This window comes from Lissotriton vulgaris, chromosome 9 (genome assembly GCF_964263255.1).
Source record: "Lissotriton vulgaris chromosome 9, aLisVul1.2, whole genome shotgun sequence".
Lineage (NCBI taxonomy): Eukaryota > Metazoa > Chordata > Amphibia > Caudata > Salamandridae > Lissotriton > Lissotriton vulgaris.
The window spans coordinates 1,224,772,296-1,224,785,737 of record NC_141697.1 but is presented as its reverse complement, the minus strand read 5'-3'; the positions used below and the strand labels follow the sequence as shown (position 1 = coordinate 1,224,785,737).

The 13,442-nt window shown below is 43.6% G+C and overlaps 1 protein-coding gene across 1 annotated transcript in view; it reads left to right on the top strand.

The window, feature by feature from the left end:
- The window catches only part of LOC147693100 (laminin subunit beta-1-like), a 381,988-nt gene that overhangs the window by 133,504 nt on the left and 235,042 nt on the right, over window positions 1-13,442 (top strand). The window contains exon 4 of the mRNA XM_086939353.1: window positions 3,992-4,188. Coding sequence (XP_086795479.1) covers window positions 3,992-4,188 — 197 coding nt within the window. The remainder of the gene's footprint in view (window positions 1-3,991; window positions 4,189-13,442) is intronic.

Genomic DNA, 13,442 nt, shown 5'->3' with positions numbered 1-13,442 from the left:
TTAGATGGAAGGGTGGCAGTGTCATGTTAGATGGACGGGTGGCAGTGACGTGTTAGTTGAGCAGCAGTGTTGTGTTAGTCAGGAGGTTGGCAGTGTTGTTTTTTAAATTTGTTTTTTTATTGAGAGTTGAATTCATGATTCAATATACATATACAAAGTAAAGTGCATAAGTGCTCAGTTACAAATATGGTTGACATCGTACCAGAAACATAGATCAATCTTAAGAGTATTTAAAACCAGAAACAGCAGAAGAGAGTAGGAAATTGCACAATTTCTTATAAAAATAAAACATTATTTTCACCCAGGTCACAGACTAATTTCCTATGGAATTCTAGCGTTTCTTGTATTTCGTAAGAGACCCTGGGGCATATTACCAAGCAATAGCGATAATTATCGCTATTGCTTGGTTAGAGACAAAAATTTACCGCTAAGCTGCGGCGATTTTTATTGCAAATAAACCTTGGTATTACCAAGGTTTATCGCAAATGCGATAAAAATCGGCCGCAATGCATGAATTTCGCTGAAAATTCAGCGATATTCATGCATTACCGAGCGAATGCTCTTAGCCATGTTATCCACCTCCCATTGGATAACATGGCTAAGAACTGCTCAGGGCAGGTGTTAGCTTTTGGAGATATTCGCGCTTAGCGCGAATATCTCCAAAAGTTGGTAATAGGAGATAGCGATGTTAGCGACTGTTTCCAGTCGCTAACATATTGGCACGCCCACTTTGCATGTCATTAGTGATAAATTTCACTGACATGCAAAGCGGGGCCCAAGATGGTCGCTATCTCCTACTAGCTGTCGCTAACTGGTGTTAGCGGCAGCTAGGTAATAGGGAGATAGTTTTATCTCCGCTTTCTTGGCTTTTAAAGCCAAAAAAGCGGAGATAAACCCCCTTGATAATATGCCCCCCTGATCTTAAAGCGTAACGTCTCTCTAGCTCTTTAACTTTATGGCGTTTAGCACTCCAGGCTTGGAAGGTGGGTACAGTGTTACTGTTCCAGTTTTGAAGGATTAATGATCTTGCCACCAGGGTTGATATAAATATAAATAAACACTCCTCTTGCATTTTGTTCATCGTTGTATTTGGATAGCATCCCAGAACTGCAATGTAGTGAGTAATTATCGATAGTGAGAGCTTGGCCTGTAGTCGTTCTGAGATATTTCACAATTTCTTCCCATAGGTCCTTGATCTTCGGACAGTCCCAGACAATATATGACCAGATGCCTCCCTCCTCCCTGGAGCAGCTAAAACACCTATCCTCAATCTGAGGATATATAATATGTAGAAATTACGGAGTCCTATATATTATCCATTTTGTGTAAAATTGCATTCTCTTAAAATTGGCATCTCTGAGTGTTGTTGTGTTCACTTTGTTAATTCTATTCCACACTGCTCTAGAGATCTGCAGGCCGCCTTTTCCCGCCATTCATCTCGAGCTTTTTCATAGACAGCGGTGGATTTATTATCATTAAAGATTTTCACCCAAGTGCTTACTGACCGCTTGTCCGTAACTTCTAGTACTTCGCTGAGTTCTAAACTTACTCTTAACGCTCTGCAGTCGACACTTTCTAAAAAAATGCTTGATTTGGATAAACAAGGAAAGAACGATGGCCCAATCCTTTTCAGGCAACGCAGTGAGAATCAGGAACTCCTTTCCGCCTCAGCTCCGGACCACCGCCTCCGCCAGGCCTTTAAAAGGGACCTCAAAATTCTCCTCCTCCAGAGACACCTCCAAAAGTAACTCACGTCCTCTCTTTTATCTGAAGGAAGACCTTCCACTACTGAAAATGTCTATTTTCCATGACCATGGAAGTGCCTTCCCAGATTGTTCTTGTGGTTAGAGTGTTTGCCTTTTATTGCAGTATTATCCATGTACTTGTGTTTGGTACCCTCTTGCAACTTGCACTCACCACTTTGCCCCTGTAACACACGGTTTGCTTCCTCTCACATGTTTTTTACCTTTGATACTTGCACAAGTGCCACCTTTGCCTACGTAACGTTTGTTCTTGTGCCCGAGTGTCTAGCATATATTGCAGTATCATACCTCAAATTATACTTTGTTTTCTCTTGTAGCCTGCACACTTGTCACTTTTTCCTCCTGTGCACTTTTTACTACCTCATGTATTTTTAGTTGCTCACAATTTTTACTACCTCATGTATTGTTGTTTGTTAGCAATTATCCCTTTACCGTATGTAACGTAACGTTTGCTTTTGCAATCTGTTGTTCGTGTAATGTTTTTTCTGTTCCTATTGTGAAGCGCTCTGACGCCTTCGGGTAAAGTCCGCGCTATATAAAATTGCATAAATAAATAAATAAATAAATAAACCCTTTCGTTATTTCGGGCCACATTTTCCAAGAATCTGAGTTAAGAAAGTCTCTCACTTGCCTTTACCCATTCTCCTTCCATTTCTTTAATACGCGGGTTTGCAACAACTTGTCCTCCCTGGTGTAGAGGTCAGACAATCTTGTAGAGCCATTTATCCGGGGGATACCATAAAATGTGAACAATTGAGTTTTTTGTTTAAAAAGCCACTGTTGGATTTTATACCGCACTTTCTTCGGGTTCTTGGCTGTCCTCATTGGGTGTACGGTTTTATACTCATCTAAATAAATTTCCATAAAAAAATTATCCTTGTTTGAAAAGTTAAGCTGGGGGTAAAATCTACGGTTGTTACCACCCTCCCCTGGATGGGTGGCAGAGTTGTGTTAGATGGACGGGTGGCAGTGTCACGTTAGAAGGACCATGGTAGGTGGACTGCCGGCAGTGTCATGTTCGATAGACGGGTGGCAGCAGCATATTAGAAGGTCAGCAGTGCTGTTTAGATGGATCAGAGCATTTGCAACCACAAAAACACTTTGTACATCTGGCCCAGAATTCCTTCTACTGTTTTCTACAGAATCCCCACTGCCAGTCACAAAGGGCAAAGTGATGTAGAACCCCTAGGCATCTGCCCGTCAATGGTACCACAGTGGCTCAGTTTCTTCAGTAACCAAAAGGTCACCTTAAATGACTACATTGCCAGACCAAGAAAGTCGTCTTCCTCCCAAATCCATCTGCTCAGGAAGCTAAAAACAACACCCATCAGACAGACTTCAGATCCACCATCCGGGCAGTGATTCTCACACATTGGATTGAGGAAAAGTTATCCTAGCAGGCCTTCAAACCCTACTACACAGTCACACCCCCTATGCGCCGTACTCCCTGCACCTGCCCGTCTAGTGAAACATCTTCACTCGAAGCAAGAATTGAGTTCACGATTGCATCATGCGCAACGCAACTCACACTGTCCTTCCCCGCCCACCAGAAGAACAAGCACCAATTCACATGAGGACAAGGATCTACCAGAGGCAGCAGGCACATTCTTCTAGAAATCCCTGAAGCAAGAAATCTAAAACAGCAAAACGGGCCTTCTTTTGCCCACCTCCAAGAATCTTCCAGATCACATCAGGCAAAATCTGGGCCTTCTCACTTTCTGGAAGACTTGATGTTTTTAGACTCCACCTTCTGAACTAATCCTCCAGATCTTCACTTGCTTTTACAGACTGTTCTTATGTAATGTTCTTTTTCATCTATGTTGTCTGTAAAATGCTCTGTTGCAATGTGGCTAGGCCCACACCATAGAAAGATGTGAAATACATAAATAGTAAAGAAATTATTATTTTTGGGCAGGCTACTTTTATATCTGGCATGAATCAAAAGAGGAGTTTAGCTGGAGAACCTCTTAGTTCATTTATAAATTAGTTCATCTTTTCCTTACCATGAAATATCAGTGGAGTGTGGTGTAAAAAAGGCCACACCTCGTCTCCTCCGTGTCTTGAAGATAGTCACTATACTGAAGGCAATTGCTCCTATTTCTCTATTATAAAAATCCAAAACACTTTTCACCAAATGAATAAATAAGTTGGCCAGGTACCTTTGCTTCGGGTGTGAACAGTTTGGGTTACTTTCCCTAATTCTAACAGCCTATATGTTTTCTTCGCAGTTCACGTCTTGGGATCCACAACCGAAGAGGAACCCGATCTTCAAGAGGACCCGGACCTTCTACAACAAGGCTGCACCGATGGGAGCTGCTACCCAGCGACAGGGAACCTTCTCATTGGCCGGGCGCAGAGCCTCAGCGCCACCTCCACCTGTGGGCTCCAGGATGCCCAGGAGTACTGCATTGTCAGCCACCTCCAGGTACTGTACGCCTTCATTAATCTTTATTCGGTTTAAAAACAGACCATAAAAGATACAAGATTAAACAGTTCATACATGTTAGGTCAACACAATTACAATTATTCATTCCATAATTTGCCACGTGGTAGTCATAATAAATAACATTTTATCTTTATAGTATGAAACCAGTTTCTCAATTTGTTGAATAAAATACAATAAAAATCCAAAGCCTACTATTCAGTGCATTTAAAAGAAAAAGTGTTTTTAGTGCCTGGCCTAATAGTCACTACATTGAAGTTTCATATGGTAGAAGAATGCATGACGTTACAACGCACGCATTTACAACGCATGCACTTACAACTCAGTTTTTACATCGCAACATCCAATACAACGCATTCCATTACATCGCATGACACTACATCGCATTTTAAAAAACTATCTTTACATGGTATTCCATTACATCGCATACTACCTTTTCAATGCATACCATACCATTACATTGCATTTAAGGTAAGTATTGGATAGTATAGGGTAAAAATTACTATTCTAACTCCAGGGGGTGCAACAGTAGGGTCAGTGTTGGATAAAGTAGGGGTTAAAAATTACGATTCTAACTCCAATGGTATGCGTTTTAATGGTATGCGTTGTAATGGTATGCGTGATAATGCCTGCGTTGTAGTGAAATGCGATGTAGTGTCATGCATTGTAATAGTATGCGTTGTAATGCCTGCGTTGTAGTGACATGCGTTGTAAGGGATTTTGCGATTTAATGACTGTGTTGTAAGTGTAGTGCGATGTAATGGTTGCTTTGTAAAGGTTGTTTCCCACCGTAGAAGGAAATAAGAGTTCTAGGCAGAGAATTAATAAAGTGCAGATGCCGAGAAAGTACATATAGATACTTAAAACTTTCTACATTAATTCTGAGCAAAGAATAAAGTGCAAGTGCTAGAAAAGTGCATATAGGTACTTCAAACAGCACATGAAAATTGTGACATTTGATTTCAAAATCTTAACTATTAAAAAATGGTACTGTACTCAGGAGGCTCCACAGACATTTATAAAGTGATTTCTTCCTGAGAGAACATTTGGCAGGGCACCATGTTGAAAGACCAGAGATGAATCAACCAGTGCAATCCCCTCTCCTCTAGAGATGGCACCACAGGCAGCATTTCAATGATGGATTCCCCTCCTGGCTTAGTATTCTTTGGGGGATTTGTCACTTGGCACTATGCTGAGGCATTTAGCCACAATTGACTGAGTGGGTATTAAATGTTGAAATTTGATTTTAAGTGGAGAATATGTGACAGAACCCTGTATGGAATATATGATGTTACAACGCATGCAATTACAACGCAGTCTTTACATCGCAACTACCATTACATTGCATGTTTCTACAACGTATGCCTACAACACATTTTTAAAACTATCATTACAACGCATTTCAATACAACGCATACCATCACAACGCATACCATTACAACGCATAATGCTTTTTGGACAACAGTTGCGTACGTTTTGGATAGTGTAGGGGTAAAAATGACTATTCCCACTCCAGTGAGTGCAACAGTAGGGTAAGTGCTGGATAGTGTAGGGATAAAAATTACTAATACCATGTACCCCAAAGCCCATACCCACCCTAATACTATAAAAATCTCAATTACTTACCCTATAATGCTTTAAAGGCATGAGTTGTAATTGTATTGTATTGTAATTGCATTTATATAGTGCTTACTACCCCTGACGAGGCGTCGAAGCGATTTTTCGGCGAGTAGCATGCTACTCCGGGACCCATAGAGGATTAGTGTTGAATTAGTATAGTGAAACATGCAAGTACATTTTAAGTGGTGGATAGGTTAGTCAGTTATTTGGATTTGGAATGATAGCAGAAGGATAGAGGAGGACAAAGGTTTGTATTTATTTATCGCTTGTTGACGCACGCTATTCGGGAAGCCTATAAAGGATTAGTGGTGAATTAATATGGTGAAATATGAGGTAATTTCAGTGGTGGATATTAGTCTGTTACTTGGAGTGAGAAGGATAACAGATGGATAAAAGGGGAAGAAAGATTTGCATTCATATAGCACTTGTTACCCCTGGATGGTGTTGAAGCGCATTTCTGGCGCGTAGCACGCCACTCCGGAACCCATAAAGGATTAGTGTTGAAAATTAGTATAGTATAAATATGAAGTAATTTGAGTAGTGGATATGTTATTCAGTTATTTGGGCAGTATATTAGTATAGTTGAATATGGAATTTGAGAAGTGAACATGTTAGTCTGTTAATTTTGATTGAAAAGGATAGTGGAGGGATAAAAGAGTGAAGGATTTTTTTTAAAATTTTTTTTTTTTAGGTCTTAGCAGTAGGAAGAGGCTTTTGGATGAGTACAGGGAGTTTTGGGGGGGAGGAGTCAGAGGGGATAGTTTAAAAAGATTTGTTTTAGGGGATCAGTGTAGTAAAAAGAGGTGTCAGATGATGCAAGGAGGGGTAGAGCAGGGGAGAGTCTAGAAAGGGTTATTTGGGCGATCATAGTTGTGGTATGGGGTTTGGGATAAATGAGAGAGTGGATGTAAAGGATATATTAATAGATGTATAGGATGAGAGATAGGGTAGTGCATTGGAAGGAGTAGTAGAAAAAAGTTTGAGATGAGTCAGAAGGTTGGGCTAGAAGATATATTGAGCGAAGTATAGGCTGAGAAATACGGTAGTGCATTGAAAATGCTAAATTAGAAGAAAGTGATAAATATATAGATCCATAAGTACATTGAAAGTATAAAGATACATACAGGAAGTAAGTATATTCGGATTAAATATATTGATAGAGGCACAGGATGAGAAATAGGGTAGTGCATTGGATATGCTTTTTCAGGAGAAAAGTAACAGACACACAGATCGAAGTACATGGAAGGTACATAGATGCACAATGGAAGTATGTACATGTAGACCAAAGATGATTTTTATTTACTGATTAATATTATTATTATTATTATTTTCTTTTTTTTCTTTTCTCTGAACAACATAATTATTTTACATGTTTTATAAAGTAATAAACAAAAATAGGGACATATCTATAGTGAAAACAAATGCTTATATACAGAGGGATATGCTGTAAATTTCTGTTTCCGTATGGTGCTTATGTGGGGAAGAGACAAATCTTGAGTAGTTTTCTGAAGATAAGGTGTTTGTCAGTGGACCTTATGTTGGGGGGTAAAGAGTTCCATAGCTTGGCTGCTTGAACAGAGACGGATGTGCCACCCATGGTTTTTTTCTTGTATGGTGGGATTTTGAGGCGTGATTCTTCTTTAGAGCGGAGGTTCCTTTGTTCAATGTGTTTGGTGATTTCATTCCTGATGAAGAGCGGTCCTATTCCATGTAGTGCTTTGTGGGTGATACAAAGCAGCTTGAACGTGGATCTTCTGTGAACCGGTAACCAATGCAGGGCTTTCAAGGCAGGGGAGATGTGGTCTCGTGGTTTGATATACAAGAGTAGTCTGGCAGCCGAGTTCTGAATCCGTTGTAGTCTTTTCATGATCGTTAAAGGTGATCCGTGGTAGAGGCTATTGGCGTAATCGAGTTTGGATAGAACAAGGGAGATGGTCGCTTGGACCTTGTGTGGAAATCCCAAATGAGGGAAAATTTGTCGCAGCGGTTTTATAGTAGCAAAGCTTGATCTTGCTAGTTTGTCCACTTGGGCATTCATCGACAGCTTGGAGTCCATGGTCATTTCGAGGTTTCTTACTTCCTTCGATACTTTAGGCAGTGATCCCAGTTCATCAGGCCATGCGGCAAATGGGTTGTAATGTTTCCAATCGCCACACGTGAGTATTTCAGTTTTTGAAGCATTCAATTTGAGATGGCTCCAAGTCATCCATTGATCCACGGCTCTGAGACAGCTGAAAATTGGTGATTTTCCAATGTCTTTGGTACATTCCAGTTGAAGGAGTATTGCGTGTCATCTGCATAGTTGTATCACGCGCGGTGAAATTTATTAATGAGTACCGGTAAAGACTTCATGTAGATGTTGAAAAGCATGGGCGAGATGATAGAACCTTGAGGGACCCCTGCTTTTGTGGAGTACGGTTAGGACGAGAAAGGTGGGGTATGGCAGACATTAGTTCTGTTTTGAAGGTAGGATGCAATCTAGAGCAGTTCCCTCTATGCTGGCGTCATAAAGTCTTTGTTTCAGAGTGTCATGGTCAACCGTGTCAAAGGCAGCTGAGAGGACCAAGAGGAGTAGCACAGCAACCCTGTTGTGGTCAACTGTATTCTTTAGGTCATTCCAGATGGCAAGGAGGGCAGATTTAGTGCCTCCTCTCGGATGGAATCCTGTTTGGAAGTCTGAAAGTATGTCATTCTCTTCAATGAATTGTGACATCTGGGCGAACGCTGCTCTTTCTATCGGTTTGTCCAGGAATGGTCCATTTGTAATGGGTCTGTAGTTGTCAGGGTTCAGCGGGTCCAAGTTTGTTTTCTTCAGTAAAGGGCGTATGTATGACTTTTTGAGTTCTTCTGAAAATATTCCGGTAGTGAAGGAATTGTTGATGATTCTTCTTACTGGAGTGGCAGCAGAGGTTGTTAAAAGAATTGTCTTGAAAGTTTATGGCGGACAGGGGTCAGAAGGGCTGCCGGCAGGCCTGCTTGCTTTGACCAGGTCCAAATATTCATTGTGTGAGATGTGTTGGAAAGAACGTAGAGGGTTGATTAGAGCATTCTTGGATGGTTGTTTTGTACAAGGGTTAGTGCTGGTGCTTTGTTTCTGTTTTAAGTACGAGTCCAACTTGTCTGCTTTGTCCGTGTAAAGATTTGCCAGTTTGTCTGTGAAATCTTGAGTAACAGGATGAGTTCCTTCTAGGCAATTTGGTTTTCGAAATTCTTTGAGTATTTTATAGAATTCTTAATTTGCACATTTAGCGTTTTGAATTCTGTCTGAATAGTACCTTTTCTTAGCTTTTTTGATAGCCGACTAATGGTATGCGTTCTAATGGCATGTGCTGTAGTGACGTGTTGTAACGGCGTGCATTGCATTGGCATGCGATGTAAAGGCAGTTGCGTTGTAAAGGTAGGTCGTTGCAATGACTGCGTTGTAAGGGATGTTTTCCCCCCTGTATGTTGCTAAGTGATGACGGTCAGTTTTAAGTTGTGTCCAGAAACAGTTGCATATTGAACTCTATTCACCTGCTGAAAAGCAAGAGTTGAGGGTGAACGAAAAAGAAGAAGGAGAAAAATTTGTTTGAGAGCAAATTTCAGAAGTATTTAGGGAAGGTTTCTAGGAAATTGAAAGGCCTACACAGAATCATTTTAAATTGAACGAGTTACTTAAGGGTCACACGCTAAGGGGTGTTCTGATTGCAATAAGCAGTGACACAATGAAGCTATGAAAGAATTAAAAATGAATAAACATTTGGGGCCAAAGAACCAAACGCATCTTCTGTGTGGAGGGCGTCAGAGGCTCAGGGCAGCGGGATAATGGCAAAGAAATGTTATGCATGGAGCTGCCTGACTTTACCAGCACAAAGCAGGTTGATAATTTTCCCCTGTGAAAAATGAATGCTTGGATTAATTAAGGTAATCCCCATTACTAATAATGGCCGTGGCCCTCACTGTTGAATCAGTGACCAGAGATGACCCCATCAGAGCGTTCGATGAAAAGGCGGCTTTGCTGTTGGGTCTGCATACAAGGCCAGGCAGCCTCCCAGGATTCACTCATGCTGAGGCAGTGAAAGGGTTAAGCACCAGCCCGCATTCCCCTTTGATCTCTGCTAATACCTTAATCCCAGATTGTACTATGCAGGGCAGAGCGGAGCTGTCCCTCCCTGGAGCTGTGCGCCCAGCTCTTCCCAGGCATTCAAATACAACGCAGGGCCCTCTCTCACCAGGGCAGACACAGGCCCTCTCTCACCAGGACAGACACAGGCCTCCCTTACCAGGGCAGACACAGGGCTCCCTTACCAGAGCAGACACAGACCTCCCTTACCAGGACAGACACAGGCCTCCCTTACAGGGCAAAAGGTCTCTCTCACCAGGACAGACACAGGCCCTCTCACCCCAGGGCAGACACCGGCCCTCTCCCCCCAGGGCAGACCCAGGCCCTCTCTCACCAAGACAGACACAGGCCCTCTCTCACCAGGGCAGACACAGGCCTCCCTTACTAGGGCAGACACAGGCCTCCCGTACCAGGGCAGACACAGGCCTCTATTACCAGGGCAAACGCAGGCCTCCTTTACCTGGGCAGACACAGGCCTCCCTTACATGGGCAGACAGAGGCCTCCCTTACCAGGGCAGACACATGCCTCCCATACCAGAGCAGACACAGACCTTTATTACCAGGGCAGACACAGGCCTCCCTTACTAGGGCAGACACAGGCCTCCCTTACTTGGGCAGACACAGGCCTCTCTTACCATGGCAGACGCAGGCCTGCCTTACCAGGGCTGGATACCGTCCTCTCCCCTATGCATAGATACAGACCTTGGCTACCAGGGCTGGATACGAACATCACCTCCTAACCCAACGCTGGATACAGACCTCACCAACCAGGACTGGATTCTGTCTCCACCTCCCAGGACTGGACACAGATCTAACCAGCCAAGGCACCCTCCAAGCTGGATACAGACCTCACCTATCAGAACTAGACACAGCCCTCTCCTTCCAGACAACCCGGGGGCATGATCCAACCATCACCTGCCTGAGTGGATACAGATGTGATCACCCAGGGCTGGCTACAGATCTCACCAACAGGAGAACAGAAGTGATATTGCTTCCACCCAGAGGGAGCAGGAATCAATCACTGATCCCTCCAGTTAGGAGCAAAGCCAGCTCCTGCACCATGCAGAAAGCCAGCTGGGGCCCCGGGGCCCCACCATAGCCAACAATATGGTGCCACCGGGGCATCCACCTATATTTGGAACAAGCCTTGGGTGATGAGGTACCCAAGACCCAAGAAGGCTTGGGAGGGGGCCGCACACTCCCATCTCCTGTTTAATTGTAATTGACCCTGGGAATGGGGTTCCCGGGGCCAAAATAGTCTCAGTGAGGGGGACCGAGAGTCCCTCCTACCCTTTTTTATTATATTTAGCCCCAGGAGATGGGATCCTGGGGCCAGATCAAGCCTCTTAGAATTTGACCCCGGTGGATGGGGTCCCTGGTTCGCAAAAAGGCTTGGGGAGGTAGGTTGTATGCCCCCTCCACGGTTGAATTGTATTTGTCCTGGGGATGGGTTCCCTGGGGCATTTAAAGTCTCGGAGAGGAGAGGCACACAGACAAAGGCTGGGCACATTGTGGGGTTCGCTGCCTGCAGCTAACCTCATAGCGTGGTGTCGGCTGACTGCGGGGGTGGGGGGCTTCATAGCAGTGCCTGGCGCAGGCGGGAGTTGACTTTACTTAAAGTAACAAAATATTACTTTATGTTAAAAAAAATCTAGAAATTCACACAAAAAAACAAAGGTTACCATAATGTTATAGTTAGGAGGAAAGTTCAGTAAGAACGTAATGTTTTAAACTAAAAGAAACGTAGAAATTTGCCAGTTATAGTTGTAGTTATCTCAACTAACTATAACTCGTGCTCTAAGGTAACTATAACTCTCGTCCTCTCCATGCACTGCTAATTACCCCACATAATACATCACTCAGGACATCTTCTATGATGTCATTGATAATATCACTGCCACATTTGCAGTTAAATTATTGATGAGAAAACTAGGGAATGGCAGGGGTGAGTAATCAGTATATGACGGTACAATGAGAGGAGGGTGTCCGACCAGTACCCCTTGTTTGTTTTAAATAATGACTTTCAAAGCCCATTTGCGCCCGGCCAGAGTTATCGGTGAACCTTTCCGGTTGCTCCTTTGTAAAACTAAGTTGTTAGTCTACTGAAATGTCAACAAGTGGAGTGTGCCCAGAGATCATTATGCCCACACCATGCTTGACGACAATTTCTGGTCTTATAGCATTCACCTTGTTGAACATCTATATGGCTCTGCTTGCCAACATCATCAGATCCCACGTCATGAACATCATATCTCCCATATCACCCAACTCATCCCGGCTCTGTCGGACAAGATTACTACCATAAGAAACGATTCCTACAACCGCATAATCACAGTAGCAGAATGGAGCCCAACTGCCTGAAGCTCAACTCCGGCAAGACCGAAGTACTGGTCTTCGAAAAAAAAAATGGCCATGGGACTCAACCTGGTGACCGCCAGAGCTCTGATGCACACCAAAATCCCCAGCCACACCAGAAACCTGGGAAACATCCACAATTATAAATTCATCATGATAGCAGAAATCATCGCAGTCAGCTCCCCCTGCTTTCACATCCTACGCATACTACGCAAGATTATCAAATGACTGCCGAAGAACACCAGATGTAGTGTCACACAGGCACTCATCACTAGTAGACTCGACTATGGCAATGCACTCTACACTGGGATCTCCAACCAGCTCCTAAGAAGACTCCAAACCATCCGGAAAGCTGCAGCAAAACTCATCTTCAGCCTCCCTTGTAGCACGCTCATCACTCCATGCCTCAGAGAGCTCCACTGACTCCCAATACACAAACACAGCCAATTGACACTCTTCCCACACATGTGCAAAGCACTGCACAACATTGGACCAAAATACTTGAACAACTGCATGCACTTTCACCAGATGAGCAAACACCTGTGCTCAGCCACACTTTTCACTCCCTCACACACCGCGCATCCACAACAGCAGAACTGGAGGCAGCTGATTCTCCTACATTGCACCCAAAAGCTGGAACGACCTCCCTCAACACATCAAAGCCTCCGCCTCACTGCTTGAATTTCCCAGCTGAAGCTGAAGAAATAACTCTTCAGCTAACTGTGTGAGGCCCATTCCTTACACACCTGCTCCTACGCCTGGATACCCTCACAGGTGAGTGCCACAGTGTAGTTATAGTTAGGACCAGCAGTGGCTGGCACAGGTAAAAGTGGTGAAGCGGTGAGCCGGAGATGGGGAGGGGTGGCAGGGGGGGAAGTCGACAGACGATGGAATAGGTATAATTAAATAAATAAATAATACCTATTCCATCATCTGTCGTCTTCACCTCTTGCCCAACCGTGCCTCACCCAACCGCCCCAATGCACTTACCTGCACCGGCCGCCACTGGTTAGGACAGAGTTCCCATAGAAAGAGCGTTTTTTGTTTAGCTGACAGCTTTGGCACCATTTGACAAATTAGCATGAAACTTTCCAGAAAATTTCATCCATCTCAGCAACTTCCCAGAAAGTTTTGCATCGATCCAGAAAGTGGAGGCCAA